The following is an 18450-nucleotide window of genomic DNA, read 5'->3' as shown; positions in this document are numbered from 1 at the left end:
GTCACCTAAAAGTATGAGCTTCACATAACTGCTGATAAGAAGCCATCAATCACAACCTTAAAACTTTTAAATATTAAACATAAACTATCATGTTAATTATATTCAATTAAAACAAAAACTATGTTGATATTTAATGAGAATTGCAAGTGTTTTTAAACTTTTAATAAATAAAATTAAAAATCAGCATTTCCTTTTAATCTCTGGCAGTTTATTTCTATTTTTTAACATATGTTTCAAAATGTTCTAACTATTTGGTAGAGTGCTATACACATACAGACACACGATACACAGACAGACAGACACATCTCAGGGACAATAGCTTCAAAGTCTCTGGTTGATGGAAGGGTCAGAGAAAGCTACACTAGGTTTTAGAACTTTATTCCTAGTCAGCGGAACATGTGCGATCTGAGTGCATTTCCCTTCGAGCACATCTCTGAACACCCCGAAGAGTGCGTCCCAGGCCAGGATGCCGGGCAGGAGCATGAGCACGAGCTCCCGGCAGGGCAGCCCAGGGCACCGCTCACTCGCTCCGCGCCCGGGACGTGAGAGCTGAGCGAGCTGCCAGAGGACGGACTGACTGCTTGAGCTGCGAGTTACCAGGGAGCCTACTGACATGTTCAACAGTGAGCTCTTTGTACATTTGAAAAAATAATTCTATCCCTGGCTGGTCTGGCTCAGCGGTCAGCACGTCGGCCCACGGACCAGAGTCTCGGGTTCGATTCCAGTCAGGGGCACGTACCTCAGTTGCGGTGTGGTCCCGGCCCTGGTCAGGTTCATGCGGGAGGCAACCAGTCGACGTGTCTCTCTCACATCAATGTTTCTTTCTCTCTCTCCCTCCCTCCCTCCCACTCTACTGGGAGATAAATGGAAAAATATCCTCACATGAGGATTAAAAATAATAATTCTATGTCAATGGAAGAAAAAGAAGAGACGTCTATAATACTTTCAACAATAAAGAAAAAATTAAAAAATATAAACATAAATATAAAAATAATAATTCAATTCACAAAATTTTAACCTATACCCAACTTACCAGTAACGCAACTCACACAGATGTATTCCTATATTTTAAGTGTAAATAAATGACTACCATTCAGTTACAGAAAGACCTGTAGTTCTTACCTTTTTGCCAGACAGCAAATCTTCTCCGAGTAAGTCGTCTTCCAGTTCACTGGGGAGAACAAGAGACAGACCAATGCATCACCCTGTCACACGGGAGGTCTACAGGTGGTGGGCGCCTGCCCAGGACTAGGGGCTGGGGTATTCTATGCCACATCTGTGGCACTCTCTCCTCGCTGTACTAGTCACAGCTCATGCTCACACCCAGGGAGCACCGGTCCTAGAAGTGAGAGAGGCTCTGCTGTAGGAGGGGCTCTCACCACAACTCTAAACTTAGTTTTCACCTCAACATGGGATCTTTCTGACCTGTTCAGTAATCAGTAAAACAATAAACTATAATAAGTAATATCTGTGCTTTCTTCCACCTTTAAAAATCTACACAACTTAGGAAAAGATGCCCAACATCATTAACTAGGAATATTGAAAACCAAAACCACTGAGAGCACTTCATACTCACCCAACTGCAAAAACTGAAAAAATTACACATGGGACGATGGTGCCGACGACAGCGCACCAGTGGTCCCAGCCAGGGCTGTGTGGATGAGGCCCGAGGCAGCCGCGAGCCTCGGTCAGCGTGCCTGTGCTCTGGATGGAGCAGGCTTTCTCGCGAAGAGGAGGCCTCAGCAGGCTCGAGAAGGACATGCCAGAGTGTTGTGCTCTTTTTACAGATACATATTCTTATATTTTAATAAAAGAATAAACAGTGTTGTCTGGTTTGGCTTAGTGGTTAGAGTGTTGCCCGTGGACCAAAGGGTTGCAGGTTCAATTCCCAGTCAAGGGCACTGTACCTAGAGGTTGCAGGTTTGATCCCCAGCCTGGTGGGGGTTGTGCAGGAGACAACCAATTGATGCTTCTCTCTATCGCCCTCCCTTTCCACTCTATCTAGAAATCAATGGAAAAATATCCTCGGGTGAGAATTAACAAAAAATAAAATAAAATCATACAGGTGAAGATTAGACAGTTAATTATATTACTTATAAAAATCTACTTAAAGACTATTTACTGTTCAAGGGACACAAGCCACAGGCTGGGAGGAAATTTCTACAAGCACAAAAAGTAAATTTCCCAAAGTAGAAAGAATCCCTGAACTCAGTAAGGAGAAGACAAATCACCCAAAGAAAAACAGACATAGATAGGAAAAGATAACTGACAGAGAAGAAAATCCAAACGATGTGTAAACTGCTCAGGTACACTTGATACTTCATTCGGCTCCCAGAGTCCTTTAAACCAACCAGTCGCCCCTCCCAGGGAGACCACCTTTCCACAGGAGACTGTTCTAAGCGCCGAGTCACTGTCTGCAGGCTGAGTGGCCAGAGAGCAATGAAATTTATAAAGGCTCTGAGGACTTTCCAATTCTGAGACTTCTGGGACACCCTACTGTTTTATAGCACTGTTGTTCTTTAATCAGAGCTGTGTACCTTTGCATTAAACTTTCTGACTGAAACCCAGTCATTTCCACATTTTCACCCCCATACTTAAAATGGTCAGATGTGTACAGACAGATCATCTCTGGAGAACCCCAGCGCCCCACTTCTGTCCCGAGGATTTCTCCCTGCACCAGAAGTAGTCACTGCACTGACCTGGCATCTATCTATGTTATATCTCTCCAAGAGTGCATGTGTGTGCGTACGCATACACACTCAAGTATATACGCTGAAAATATAAGGAAGGCATCTATCATTACTGGGGCCTTCCTTATATTTTCAGCGTATATACTTGAGTGTGTATGTGTACGCACACACATGCACTCCTGGAGAGATATAACATATTTTCATCTTCACATTCAAAATGCACACTAAACGAATGGATAAAAAAGCAGTGGTACATATACACAAAAGCAGCTGTAAGAAAGAAAGATCTCTTATCCTTTGAGACTACATGGAGGGACCTGGAAAGTATCATCCTAAGTGAAACAAGCCAAACAGAGAAAGACAAGTTTCATATGATCTCACTTATTTGTGGAATATAATGAACATAACAGTCTGAGGAATGGGGTAGTCCCAGAGACATGGAAGTGGGGTACAGACTGACAATCCCCAGAAGAGAGGGGTGGTGGGGGAGACATAAACCACAGAACTTATATGCATGTGTGCATGAACAGCGGACATGGACAACAAACTGGGGAAAGGGCAGGGAGGGAGGAGGAGGGGGGAATCAGTGGGGGGAAAAAGGAGAAACATCTGTAACAAAAATTAATTAATAAAAATAAATAAATAAATAAATAAAATGCACACTAAAATGGCGAACATTTCAATCCAGCAAGCACGGGACGGCTGTGGGAAGGGGACTCAGGCGGACGCGTGCCCCAGCAGCAGCTGCATGTCCGCCAAGGCAATCCCGCCAACGGACAGAACAGACGCGACAACCAGCGTCCGCGTTGCCCTGCGGCCTGGAGTGCCCGCCCCCGTGCTCCAGCCCACTCAGGAAGAGCAGCTGGTGGCAGCACACTGTGCACAGCACGCACAGGAGACAGCGAGCATGGGCTCGGCCACAGGCGGGTCCTACCTGTCCCAGTCCTCATCGGCAGCCCTTCTCCTCCAGGACCGCTCTGCGCCGGGCTTATCGAATTGGTCAAAGTCGTCATCTGTGAGGGAGAGGCCATGAAAGTCAGTCTTCCCAAACTAAAACACATCCACATATTCAAAGACTGACACAACCTTTCTTTGGAGGATTCCTGATATCATATTTTAAAATACAAAAGTTCCATATATAACTTTCGTAAATACTTTAGCATTTTTAATAATTTAAAAACTTTAAAATACATAGCTACCCAAAGAAAATAAATTTATTGAACATTATTAGGCATGAAAAACCAATAATAGGACAGTTTTTTATCGTAAATTTTAATAAAACACTTTCTTTATAAAATAATTTTTGAGTATACATACAACTATACAAAATAAAAAATTGGTGATCTGCTATTAGTTATAACACTTCTTAAAATCTTCAGTTTTCCAAATGCACCCTGGGAAACAAAGACCCTGGTTAAGGAGCCATCGGGACTGTGGGGAACTGCTCGATGACACAGCCACACATATACAGCGCACCCCAAACAAGGCAGGGCTCAGGCGCCGAAGCCCACCGACACCCCCATGCAGTTGAAAATCCATGTATAACTTTGCCGCTGCCAAAATTTAACAGTCATCCCCAGGTACCCACGGAGACTGGTTCCAGAAACCTGGCGGATGCTACAATCCATGGCTGCTTAAGTCCCTTCTATAAAACGGCCGGCACAATGCATAGTCTGCTCTCTGCATCTGAAGATTCCCAACCACAGATCGAAAATACTGGTTTTAGCTGTGGTTGGTTGATTCTATGGATGCAAAACCTAGGGATACAGACTGCTGTCTACATATTTATTGGAAAAACCCATATATAGGTGGACCCTGTGCAGTTCAAACCCATGCTGTTCCAGAGTCAACTGTACTTTTAAATTCTCTACTAGCCACATTTAAAAAGTAAAAAGAAACATGAAACTTTACAAGTGAAATTTTAAAACATATTTAACCCAGAATAGCCACACACAAAAATATCATCATAGCATGTAATCAATGCAGAAAATATTAATATTTTAGATTTCTCAAGTATATATTTTGCACACACAGCAAGGTTTCACTTTCTTTTAATCCTCCCATGAGGATTTTTTTTTTTCATTGATTTTAGTGAGAAGGGGGAATGAGGGAGAGAAAGACCCATCAGCTGCCTCCTGTAGGTGCCTCGACAGGGCACTAGGGATCGAAATGGCAGCATGGGTAGGTGCCCTGACCAGGCAGAACCTGCGACCCTTCTGTACACGGGACAGTGCTCCAACCAACTGAGCCATACTGGCCAGGGCTCATATCTCATTTTTAAATTTACTTTTGTTATTTGGAAAATCAAAGACCTGGCATTAAAGCTTCCTCTCTGATGCACACACCTGCCGCCGCAGGCCTGAGAAGCAGCAAGAGGCCCCCCGAGCCCACCTCGGGAGCCAGACGGTACACACGCTAACAAAGCCAGCGAGGTTTCCGGCCTGGGGCTGGAATTAACCAGTGAAGTTCTTACAAAGTAACACATCGATTCCCACCAAGGACAGGTGCTTTGTAACACACCCCAGGGATGGAAGATGTTAAAGAAGAATGTCCTTGAGGAGTTCCACTCCCATCAGGAGAGTATGAGGAGCTCTACCAACCACTGCCTAGGAAACTGGTCACATTATTTTTGATGAAACAACTATTTAAAGTCATTCATCAAATGAAAACAATTATTCAAGATTACTCAATGAGTCCTGGCCAGTTTGGCTCAGCAGTTGGAGCGTGGGCCCACAGACCAGAGAGGCCCGGGTTAGGTTCCTGCTAAGGGCACGTACCTTGGTTGCAGTTTGTCTCTGGCCCTGGTTGGTGTCATGTGGGTGGCAACCACTCAATGTTATCTCTCTCACATGATGTTTCTCTCTCTCTCTCTTCCTCCCTTTCTCCCTCCGGCTCTATCTCAAGATAAACGCAAAAATGTCCTTGGGTGAGGATTAAAAAAAAAGATTACTCAATGAAAGTGAACCAGACATTCACAGATAAAAAGAGAAAAAAAACAATTCTAAAGAAACCATGATTAAAGACTAAAGGAAGTAATGCTGATAATGTCGCATCAAAGAGATGATCTAAATAAACAAATTGTTAAAGAGAACCAAAAAAGAAAATCTGGAATTGAAGAATAACTGAATGAAAAACTCACTGGCAGGGCTCACTAGTACATGTGGACTGGTGGAAGAATCCATGAACTTGAAAATAGATCAACAGACTGTCCAGTCCAAAACACAGGAGCTCATGGAACACTGTGCAGCATGATGTAAGGCCATAAAACAATTTTTAATAAATTTTTAAATGTCAAAATCATGCAAAGCATAGTCTATAAAATAAAACTAGAAATCAATAATGAAAGAAAAACTGGAAAACTCACAAATACATGGAAATTAAATAGCACACACTTCATCAACTAACAAGTCAAAGAAGAAATAACTAGGGAAATGAGAAACTATTTTGAGACAAATGAGCACAGGATGCAGCAAAACAGGTACTTGGAGGGGAATTTAAAGCTGTAAACTTTTTCCTAATTGCTAAATGTAAGCAACTAATTGAAAATGCTCTGTTGTTTTTAATCTGCAGGTCAAACAAAATATGCCTCTGGCCCTGGCCAGTTTGGTTCAGCAGTGAGAGCATCAGCCCGAGGACCAAGGTCTCGGGCTCCATTCCCAGTCGAGGCACGTACCCGAGACGCAGGTTCAATCCCCAGCCCCGGTTAGAGTTGTAGGGGAGGCAACTAATCAATGTGTTTCTCTCACATCAATGTCTGTCTGTCTGTCTCTCTCTCTCTCCCCCTTCCCTCCCTCCTTCCACGCTCTCTCTAAAAAATATCAATGGAAAAATGCCCTCAAGTGAGGATTAACAACAAGAAGCCAAAGTATGACCTGCAAGAAAAACAGAATCCAAACACCTATTGTCACTGCTTTCCCTCCTACCTCCTGCTGGACTTTCAGCCAATGACCTGTATCTCATGCTTATTTTCCAAAGGTTTCTATGCTCCTTTTCCTTCCACACCAGACTGCATCCTTCCTGAAACAGGGAGCACTCCCTCCCAATGAAAACACGGACGCAAGTTCTGCTCGTGGCCTCCCAGTGCCACACGGTGGAGAGCACTCAGTCACAGTCCCCCTTGGCAGGTTTGCTAATGATCACAGCACCCAGTTCTGCTGAAGCCTCACACCAAGCCAGCTAGTAACAATCACCTACAAACACTGCTTGAAATTGTACAGCCCTTGCCCCACCCTGATGTGATTCAGTGGGCTCTACTTTTTGTTTCTTCAAGTTCCCCAGTGATTCTGACTGACAGCTGGGGCTGGGAACCCCTGGGCCGTCAGCCGCTATGATCGGAGCAGATGCTCCAGAAGAAAGTGTAACTACCATCTTGCCACACAAGTATTTCCTGGAGCAAATTAAACCCCACAGAAATCAAAATCAGACGCCAGGACCATGCAAAAATAATTAAAATGAATATTTCTACAAAAAAGAGACCCCTTAATATGTCCAAAAAACTGGCCATAAAACTGTTACAAAATAAGGAAATGCAAAGTAAGCAACAAAAACTAAGGCTAGAACCGAGGCCATGATTTCCACAATTATTTCTTGAGCCCTTAATGTATTTCGGGCAGTTCTACACACTTGGCATACAGGGGTGTCCAAGGTGACAGAATCCCCTGGCCTTGAGTAGGTTCCAGTCTAACGGAAGAGACAACAGCGCCCCAATCCGTATGTATGCACCCCAAGGTCTCCCTTGGGGAGAGCAGAGCAGGAGACGGGAAGACGGGAGGGAGGGTGAGAGCAGGCCGCGCGCGGTCGCTTCCCGCAGGCGCAGCCCTTCGCCCAGGCAGCTGCGCTGGGAGCGCAGGGGCTGGAACAGCTGTCCAGGGGGCGTCTATGGGAAAGGGGTGTGCTTTTCCCGTGGGAGCAACTGGTCATGTGTAGGTGTGCACACTGAAGGGGAAAGTGAGCCCAGAGGAGAGTGAAGAAAAGTGGGAGGCAAAGAGCTGGGACTCTGAGCTTGGAGAGACTTTCTGGAAGAAAGGGGGAGAGAAGTTCGTGCTGAAAAGGCAAGCAGAGGCCTCTACTTTCAGAAGAAAGCAGCCTCATCCGACAGGAGGAAGCGGGAAGGTGTAGTCTCGCAGTGAGAACTCAGCACAGCGGCGGGCGGAAGAGGAAGACGAGAAGTCGGGCATGGTGGTAAACGTGGGCAAAGGCATACGATGCGGAGGCAACACCACACCTAGTGAAGCAAAAGCAAGAATATCCTTTCTCTCCCCCAGAATATGGACTGTAAAATGGGCATGGAAAGAGCCATGACTCAAGATCCTAAGGAAAAAACTAAGACAAGAACCCGCGGGACCCGTCTATTCTCCTTCCACTCCCGCGGCGCTCTTCGGTGCTCCTCGGCACACAGACAGATCCTTGTCCACGTCTTCGGTGCTCCCCGGCACACAGACAGATCCTTGTCCACGTCTTCGGTGCTCCTCGGCACACAGACAGATCCTTGTCCACGTCTTCGGTGCTCCTCGGCACACAGACAGATCCTTGTCCACGTCTTCGGTGCTCCTCGGCACACAGACAGATCCTTGTCCACGTCTTCGGTGCTCCTCGGGGCACACAGACAGATCCTTGTCCACGTCTTCGGTGCTCCTCGGGGCACAGACAGATCCTTGTCCACGTCTTCGGTGCTCCTCGGGGCACAGACAGATCCTTGTCCACGTCTTCGGTGCTCCTCCGGCACACAGACAGATCCTTGTCCACGTCTTCGGTGCTCCCCGGCACACAGACAGATCCTTGTCCACGTCTTCGGTGCTCCCCGGCACACAGACAGATCCTTGTCCACGTCTTCGGTGCTCCTCGGCACACAGACAGATCCTTGTCCACGTCTGCGGTGCTCCTCCGGCACAGACAGATCCTTGTCCACGTCTTCGGTGCTCCTCGGCACACAGACAGACCCTTGTCCACGTCTTCGGTGCTCCTCGGCACACAGACAGACCCTTGTCCACGTCTTCGGTGCTCCTCGGGGCACAGACAGATCCTTGTCCACGTCTTCGGTGCTCCTCGGGGCACACAGACAGATCCTTGTCCACGTCTTCGGTGCTCCTCGGGGCACAGACAGATCCTTGTCCACGTCTTCGGTGCTCCTCCGGCACACAGACAGATCCTTGTCCACGTCTTCGGTGCTCCTCCGGCACACAGACAGATCCTTGTCCACGTCTTCGGTGCTCCCCGGCACACAGACAGATCCTTGTCCACGTCTGCGGTGCTCCCCGGCACACAGACAGATCCTTGTCCACGTCTGCGGTGCTCCTCCGGCACACAGACAGATCCTTGTCCACGTCTGCGGTGCTCCTCCGGCACACAGACAGATCCTTGTCCACGTCTTCGGTGCTCCTCGGCACACAGACAGATCCTTGTCCACGTCTTCGGTGCTCCTCGGCACACAGACAGATCCTTGTCCACGTCTTCGGTGCTCCTCGGCACACAGACAGATCCTTGTCCACGTCTTCGGTGCTCCTCGGCACACAGACAGATCCTTGTCCACGTCTTCGGTGCTCCTCGGCACACAGACCTGCCCTCCGGCACACAGACAGATCCTTGTCCACGTCTTCGGTGCTCCTCGGCACACAGACAGACCCTTGTCCATGTCTTCGGTGCTCCTCGGCACACAGACAGATCCTTGTCCACGTCTTCGGTGCTCCTCGGGGCACAGACAGATCCTTGTCCACGTCTTCGGTGCTCCTCGGCACACAGACAGATCCTTGTCCACGTCTTCGGTGCTCCTCGGCACACAGACAGATCCTTGTCCACGTCTTCGGTGCTCCTCCGGCACACAGACAGATCCTTGTCCAGTCTGCTGTGCCGAGCAGACGCACGAGAACAGCGGTGTCCACACGAGCCCAGTGTGCTCCTGAGACCGGGGAAGACAGCTCAGCAGGGCAAGAGTGGTCAGGGCCCCATCTGCAAACTCTCCGTCTAAGGCTGAACCTGGAACTGGACACCGTTTCAATAAGGGAGTCCGTCCATCAGGCACCTGTAATTACCACCAACTCTCTTGCTTAGAATCCTCACGACGTCCTCGTCTTCTCCAAGAACCTGGATCTTGGATTAGAATCTTTATGGAATATTAGCTTGGAAGAGGGTTCGAGCAATTGTCTAGTCCAAAAGTCCACAAACTACAGTCCCAGGCCACCTGTTTTTGTCCAAATTTGACTACGTACCTGTTTACGTGCCTAAGTGTTTACGGGAACACAGTATGCCAATTTCAACTACACATTGTCTATACCTGCTTTCAAGCTACACAGGCAGATAAATTGCAATCAATGGTCCACAGAACCCACTTTGGGCCTTTACAAAGTTTGCCAATCTTTGCTCTAGTCCAATGATTTTCAACCTTTCTCATCTCCTGGGACACATAAACTACTAAAATTCTGTGGCACAAGAAAAATACAAACAAAAGGGGGGTGGGATGAGGTATAATTTTGATTGACCAAAGAAATAATAATCACCTACTCTTTTTGCTCCAAAATGGCTTTTCAAAAAAACATTAGATGCCACACGGCTGATGTGGCTCAGTGGTTGAGCATCAACCCCTGCACCAAGAGGTTGCTGGTTGGATTCCCAATCAGGGCACATGCCCAGGTTGTGGGCCAAACCCCAGTGAAGGGCATGCAGGAGGCAGCCAATCGATATTCTCTCTCATCGATGTTTCTGTCTCTCTCTCTCCCTTCCTCTCTAAAAATAAAGGAAAAACAAATTTTAAATAAATAAAAAAGTAGATGCCCATACTTGTATATGAGGATTTCTGATACCAAGAATTAACCAATCAGATGCAACCTTATTATGTGACATGACCAATAAGATGCAACTCCATTATATGACCAATATATTTATGGTTCAAGACAGGGCATTCACACCAGACAGCTACTGTTGTGTTAGCTGTTGTTTATTTGACCATCCGAGGGAAAGAGGTCAGTGCCCCTGACTAAATAGTCAGATACTGCAGACTTTAACAATTTTTGCAGCACACCGGGTAGAAGTCGCTGCTCTCACCCAGAGGTTCTCAGCCTTCTTCCTTCTGCCTCAACACCTTTCTCACATATTCTGAATTGCCATCAGAATTAAAACTCCGTATTTTACTGGTCAGGAAATCCAGACCCTTTATTTAAACAGCTAGAAAAAGGGATCAGGGTAGTGTTCAAGAACTCAGAGCGAGCACAGCAGCCCTACAGCAGAACAGCTGAGCAGCCAAGCAAACTTTTCAGGAAGAGCCCCCCCAAACACACATCACGTTGTTTGAAAAATAATTTCTACCATTGTTGTAAAATCTCTTACAGGGCCCTGGACAGGTCCTCTCTCGAGTGAACTTCGTGTTTTGTTTACGCAGTATAGTGCACAAGGCCATTTGTTTGTCTTGCAACTGACTTTCCTCTTCCTGTGTTGGGCAACCGATTGCAGTAGCAGCCCTGATAGACAGCAGGCCCTGCCTCCCAACACCGAAGCCAGCAAGCTGGACCCCTGGTTCTCTATCATCCTGGGCCGCCTGGAAGAGGATGAGGAGTCTGAGCTCGGCCAATAGACTGATATCTGTTCCCATCACGAGTTAGAATCTAGAGGAAATGACACCATCCCTCTTTTTAAAAACTGAATTCTTGTAAAATACCAAAGACCAGCTACTAAATCGGTGAAGTTGAAGAAACGTCCATCTTTTTTCCTTGCACAGACGTGGTGACAGGGATGGCGCTGCAGTCGCTGGGCTCCGCTTCCCGGCTGCCTCGAGGTGCGGCGAGCGAGGCGAGCGAGGCGTGCTCCGGGCCAGGCGGCGCAGCTGCTCTCAGGCGGCGCAGGGGGGCGCGGCGCTGAGGCTCCCAGGCGGGGTGCTCGCGGAAGCTCGCCCTGTATCTGGGCTGGTAGGAGCTGCTGGTCACAGCGACCCCTCAAGCCTCAGTGCTGACCAAAGGCAGCTCCTCCGCCGAGACCGAGCGGGCCACGGGAGCTCCCCAGGTCCTCAGTCCCAACGGCTCCCAGGCAAGGCCCTGGCATCAGGCTGAGATAAGCAGAGAAGGTTTTCCGAGCTGTCGAAGCCTCTGACCCTGTGTTAAACGCTCCATACCTGGAATGTATCACACAGCTTCTGTTCTCCTGACTGATGAAACCCAAATCATTAATGCCAGCACTACTGAAGAACTGAAAACAGGCTCCATTTCACGTCAACAGCTAGCATTTTTACATCCGCTTTCTTATTTAATCCATCCCGAATTCTCCTTTTACAGATGTGAAAACAGACTAGCCAGAGTTAGTAAACAGCAAATCCAGATTTCAGCTCAGGTCTACCAGGTAAAAGCAGCAACCCTAGAAACACAGCCTCTGATTTCCTGTGCTGAAATCTCACCGGGCAGCCAGGATCCCCAAGTCCAGGTAGGAGGATCACTTACACGTGGTACCTAATAAATCACGCACACAGAATCAATCACTCTGACACCCAGGCTACGATCTGGTGGCCTACAAGACACATGCTCTCTCTGAATTATGTTCTTTTTTCAATCAACTTGGTTGCCAATATTTTACAAGTAGAATTATATACAAGTATACAGTTCCATTTTCTCTCAAAAAAAGAACAAAAATATCAAGAGATCTAGAACAGTGGATCCAAATTCACCATAGCTAACTCAGCTGAAGATGCACAGCGTTTGGCCAAACAGGAAGAAGATTCCTGCCTTTACAAAAAGGCAGCTCGAGAGAGAGCGGCACAGAGCCCGCCGGGGAGGAAGGGACCGCAGGTGCCTGCCTTCTAGGCTCTGTGTCCTGCTCTGTCACTTCACTTGGTCTACTGCCGACCTACCTATCCTTCCAAAAGAATCTCGAAGAACTGTCTCACTGTTCTTCTTTTTATATATAAAATAAAGCATCAAAACCCAATAAAAAGAAGGTGGGAACAGAGAAAATGAAAGGCAGAAAAACAACAACAAGAAAATTCCACAGAAGTGAAGGATGCGTGTTCCCAGACTAAAGTGTCAACCAAATGCATGGCATAATCAAGACAGAAAGACCTGTGCCAATGACACTTTTGAGCACGGGAGCAAAGGAAAAACATCACAGAAGTAAAGAACTGTCATCAGATTTCTCAGGAGCAGCACTGGAAGACAAAACACACACGGTAATACAACCAAAATGAAGCAATATTGTTAAAAATTATAAATGGGAATCTAATATATTATAAAGATGGAGAAGATAGAGAATTGGAGAATTCAATAAATCGTATTAGAACTGTGAAAAGCCTCAAACTCACACCATACCCAAAATAATCCCATATGGAATAAAAGCGAAATACAAAAAAAAAAAAAAAGGCACATAAAACATTAAAGCATACAAGAACTCGTGGCATGGCGACACCATTACAAAAAAACTCGTAAAATATATACAAAGAATTCTTTAAAATAATGAGAAAGAGATCACTCAATAAAAAAAATACAAATATATAAGCAAGCAGAAAGATAAATACAATGTATGAAAATAGAAGGAGCCCTGGCCGGTTTGGCTCAGCGGCCTGCGGTCTGGAGAGACCCGGGTTCGGTTCCCGTTAAGGGCACGTACCTCGGTTGCAGTTTGTCCCCGGCCCTGGTTGGTCGTGCGGGTGGCAGCCACTCGATGTGTCCCTTCACGTCGATGTTTCTCTCTCTCTCTCCCTCCCGCTCTATCTGAACAAAGAATGAAAAAGTGTCCTCGGGTGAGGATAAAAAAAAAAAAGAAAAAGAAAATAGAAGGAAACATAAGTTACAACACTGAGGCTATTTTTCCTCAAGATTATAAAAAATATTAAAAACTCCTTAAAAAGCACATGGGAAATGGAGCACTCTTGAACACTTCTGAGGGAGAGGATAACATGGTACCAGTCTTTTTGAGGACAACTTGACAACAGCTACCAAAATGATAAACATGTCATTTCCACTTGTAGCCGAATTTATGCTCCAGAAATGCTGGCTTTCGCACACCAAGACATGTCTACAGGTGTTTGGTACAGTCTTTCCCACAGCAGTGAAAAAGGAGAAAGACTGAAATGGTTACACAACGATGGGTCCAATCCATTGTCACCTACTGCAGACCCGGGAAGTCCCACGACCTACTCTGCTGTGGGCAAAGCAACTGCAGAACGCTACGTGGTTCCACTTTACTATAAGAGGCCACAGATCTGCGGATGTGCCACTTACACATGCACGGGAGAGTGAAAAGGTACTCACAAAGACAACACTTCAGCCCTGGCCGGTATGGCTCAGAGGTTAGAGCGTCAGCCTGAGGACCGAAGGGGTTGAGAGTTCAATCTCTGGTCAAGGGCACAGACCTGGGTTGCAGGTTTGGTACCTGGGGCATGTGCAGGAGGCAACCAATCAATGTGTTTCTCTCACGTCAATGTTCCTCTCCCCCACTCTCTCTCTCTCCCCTCCACCTCCCTCCCACTCTCTCTAAAAATCAATGGGAAAATATACTCCCGTGAGGATTAAGAGAAAGGATGGGAGGGAGGGAGGAAAAACATTTCATTTTCCGATTCACCCAGGCAAATACTTGCAAACAGTCCATGCTAGGAACGTGGAACACAGAGCTCCTGTCCTTGCGGGGCTCACAGACCACAGGCAACAGGAGATTATAAAGGAAAGAAAACATGCCTGGCCCCTGTGGCCAGTGGACTGGGAGGTCCTGGCTGGATCCCAGTCAGGGCGCATGGCGGGGCTGTGGGATCGACCTCCTGTAGGGGACGTGCAGGAGGCGGCCAACGGATGCTTCTCTCTCATCGGTGCTCCTCTCTCTCTCCCTAAAAATCAATAAAAACATATTTTAAAAAAAGAAAAGAACGTCACAAACTGGAGTAGATGTCTGAAGAACACCAGGGGCCAGAGAAGGACGGAGAGGGAGGCCCATGGCAGGTGGTGGACATACTTGACACAGAACGAAAGCTGGGCGTGGGGCCGGGGCACGCCGTAGGAAGCGCAGCGGAAGGAGGGCAGCAGGCCGCAGCCTTCCCGCACCGGGTGGCTCCCCGGACCAGACCGCGTGGACCAGACCGTGTGGACCAGACCGCGCGCACCAGCCCGCGGGCAGGAAGGCGTGAGCGCATGCGCAGCCCCCGGCGCTGACCAGCAGTTGCAGGCCGCGCGCTCCACTCTGACCCCGGGAGGTCACCCAGTGAGGAAAGTAAACCTTGGATGTCAAAGTTCACCCCGACAGCCTGGAAAGATCCAACACGCAAAAAAACAAAAAACCTCACTAAAGACAGAAACACGAGCTCGGCCCGCAGAGAACCCACGTCACCGTGTCCACGCGCCTGTCTGCGCGAAAGCTTTTGACAGCGCGGCCGAATCCCCGGCCCGGGTGACTGGGCGGAAGGCGGGCTCTGCCCTGGACACGAGTGGGCTTTGCTGTTTCCATGGCGACCGCGCCTCTGGCAGCTCAGCGCCGCGTCTCCTCTGTCCAACTTCCGTCGAGTCCGGGGAGGCCCTCGAAGTCTCGTCCCGTCGGGGTAGCACAGACACACGGGCCGACACACGGACGGACGCACGGACGGACACACGGACGGACACACGGACCGACGGACGGACACACGGACAGACACACGGACAGACGCACGGACGGACACACGGTCGGACACACGGTCGGACACACGGTCGGACACACGGACGGACGGACGCACGGACGGACACACGGTCGGACACACGGTCGGACACACGGGCGGACACACAGACCGACGGACGGACACACGGACAGACGCACGGACGGACACACGGTCGGACACACGGTCGGACACACGGTCGGACACACGGACGGACGGACACACGGGCGGACACACGGGCGGACACACGGTCGGACACACGGTCGGACACACGGACGGACGGACACACGGGCGGACACACGGGCGGACACACGGGCGGACACACGGGCGGACACACAGACCGACGGACGGACACACGGACAGACACACGGACAGACGCACGGACGGACACACGGTCGGACACACGGGCGGACACACAGACCGACGCACGGACGGACGCGCCCGGGGGCGCACGGCGAGCCGGCAGGACGGGCTGTCGGATCGGCCCCCGGGTCCGGTCCCCTCCGCGCGCGACGCCCACCCGACCCGCTCACAGGTCCGGGTCGCACCAGCATCGCGTCCACGTGAACACGCGACGGAGGACGTGACCTCCCGGGAACACCCGAGCCTCCCGCGGGTGGGCCGCGCAGCCCCGCTCTCGCTCCGGCTCCGCGCCCACCCGACGCGGCAGGGCCCGGGGCGGCGACGACCCCCGCCCGCCGGGACAGGCCGGCCCGCGCCCCGCCGCCGCCCTCGGGGCCGGCGCTCCGGGCGGGCGCTCCGGGCGGGCCCGCGGCGGCCACGGGGACGCGGCCCGGGCGCGGCGGCTCCGGCCGGCGGCTCACGTACCTGCGGCGCCGGCGCCTCCGCCCGCTCCCAGCGCGGCCGCCATGCTGCTGCTGCGCCTCGCCCCGCCGCGCCAGCGGACGGCCGGCCGGCGGGCACGACGGGGGACGCGGCGAGCGAGGCGGCGGTCCCGGCCGCTCGGCCTCTGCTCCGCAGGAAGAAAACAACAAACTACCGCAACATGGCCGCCGCCGCGCCGCCGCCGCGGTGCACGCCGGGATGATGGCGGCCGGAAGGCGCGGCGCGGGCGCGCCCCTCAGGGGCCGCGGCGCCCAGGCCTCCTCCCAGGGGCCCGGGCCGAGCGCGGGAAGGACACGGGCAGGCGGCCACCCCGCTCGGCTCCACACCCCCCAAACGTTTCAAGCCGGGGCGGGAGCCGCTGCCGGCCGTACTTTGGCCCCGGCGGCTGTCGTAAACGCTTTACAGCCGCTGGCGCGCCGTGCTTTACGGCAGGCGGATCTCCGGGTGACAGTGGGCGCGAGTAGGCCGCGTGTACCGTGGCGGGGGCCCGAGTTTACTTTCTCTGTTTGGACCGTGAGACGCGGGCTGGGCGGGATTAACTGCGGCGGGGACGGGCGGAAGGGAGCGCGCAGCCTGAGGCAGTGTCCGTCGGCCGGGCCGAGCGTGGCCGCGCCTGCGCGCTGCAGGGCCCACTGGCACGCATGCGTACTGGCCGCGTCTGCAGTGGGACAGGTGTACCGGTGGTCGAGCAGGTGCGCGGACCCCGGAGCACCCAGCGCAGCTTTCAGTGTTGCCCTGAGACTCCGTTACACCCCGGGGTTTCAATAAGAGCCGGCGTTTGCGTTTCTGAGCAGCGAGAAGCGCATAAAACGAGGCAGTCATGAATGACATGGAGTAAAGGGCAACTAGACAGAGATCAGGGAAGGCTGGGAGCTACTTGGGATCCAAGGGCTTGGAGCTGTTGGCAGTTGGGGGCGGGGAGGGAGGTGAATATAATTGCATCTTCTAATACACACAAGTTGCACACGTTAATTCTGTAACAGTGAGTTTAGGGAGGATGGGGAAAGGAAAGTGTCATTTTTAGGTAGAAAGAAGGCTGAGCAAAGTCTCAGAGATGGCAGGTGACTTATATGATTGAGAACTGGAAGCAGTACCTGTGGCGGCTGGAGTAGGTCGATGAGGAGTGTGCTGTGTAAGCGATGAGCTGCAAAGGTATGCAAAGGACAGAAGGCGTTTTTCTGAAGATACAGGGTGTAGGGACGGTTTTAAGAACAGAAGTTACATAGGAAGAGTTGTGTTTTAGAAAGATGGTTCTTACAACACTAGAGAGAACTGTAGCATGGAGAGGCATGGACCGGGGGTATTCGCCCAATTAAAACAATCTAGTGCCCTGGCCGGTCTGGCTCGGAGGTTAGAGCGTCGGCCTGCGGACCAAACAGTCGTGGGTTGGATTCAAACACAGACCTTGGTTGCGGTTCGTTCCTGGCCCTGGTAGGGTCATGCAGGAAGCAACCAGGTGATATATTGATGTTTCTGTCTCTCTCTCTCTCTCTCTCTCCCTCCCCCCCCCCTTCCCACTCTATCTAATGATAAAATAGCCTCAGATGAGGAATTAAAAATAAATAGCCCTGGCCCAGGCCGGTTTGGCTCAGCGGTTGGAGCGTCGGCCTGCGGTACAGAGAGACCCGGGTTGGGTTCCCGCTAAGGGCATGTACCTCGGTTGCAGTTTGTCCCCGGCCCTGGTTGGTCATGCGGGTGGCAGCCACTCGATGTGTCCCTTCACATCGATGTTTCTCTCTCTCTTCCTCTCTCTCCCTCCCGCTCTATCTGAACAAAAAATGGAAAAATGTCCTCGGGTGAGGAAAAAATATATAAATAAATAAATAAATAAATAAATAAATAGCCCTGGGTGAGGAAAAAATATACAAATAAATAAATAAATTGCCCTGGCCAGTTTGGCTCAGCGGTTAGAGCATCAGCCTGAGGTCCAGAGAGACCCAGGTTCGGTTCCCGCTAAGGGCGCCTACCTCGATTGCAGTTTGTCCCCGGCCCTGGTTGGTCGTGTGGGTGGTGGCCACTCAATATGTCCCTTTCACGTCAATGTGTGTGTATGTGTGTGTGTCTCTCTCTCCCTCCTGCTCTATCTGAACAAAAAAATGGAAAAATGTCCTCGGGTGAGGATAATTAATGAATGAATAAATGAATGAATAAATAAATAAAACAACCTAGTAACAATTGCAACAGTCCCTGCAGCAGGTGGGTTCCTGGGTAGATAGAGAGCAGAGCAGGTGAGGAAACAGTGTAATCAAATGTTCATGGTAGCGACAAATGAACCAACAAACAAAAACTCAGACACAGACAACAGTATGGTGGTTACCAGAGGGAGAG

The 18450-nt window shown here is 50.2% G+C and overlaps 1 protein-coding gene across 1 annotated transcript in view; it reads right to left on the bottom strand.

Moving 5' to 3' along the window:
- The window catches only part of RBM33 (RNA binding motif protein 33), an 88513-nt gene extending 72365 nt beyond the window's left edge, over positions 1 to 16148 (bottom strand). The window contains exons 1-3 of the mRNA XM_036247460.1: positions 16105 to 16148; positions 3625 to 3703; positions 1123 to 1171 (exon numbers count right to left, since the gene is read on the bottom strand). Coding sequence (XP_036103353.1) covers positions 1123 to 1171; positions 3625 to 3703; positions 16105 to 16147 — 171 coding nt within the window. The 5' untranslated portion in view covers position 16148. The remainder of the gene's footprint in view (positions 1 to 1122; positions 1172 to 3624; positions 3704 to 16104) is intronic.
- Positions 16149 to 18450: the final 2302 nt, after the last annotated feature.

The sequence above is a fragment of the Molossus molossus genome, unplaced genomic scaffold, assembly GCF_014108415.1.
Source record: "Molossus molossus isolate mMolMol1 unplaced genomic scaffold, mMolMol1.p scaffold_m16_p_7, whole genome shotgun sequence".
NCBI classification, from domain to species: Eukaryota; Metazoa; Chordata; class Mammalia; order Chiroptera; family Molossidae; genus Molossus; species Molossus molossus.
This window is presented reverse-complemented; position numbering and strand designations above follow the sequence as displayed.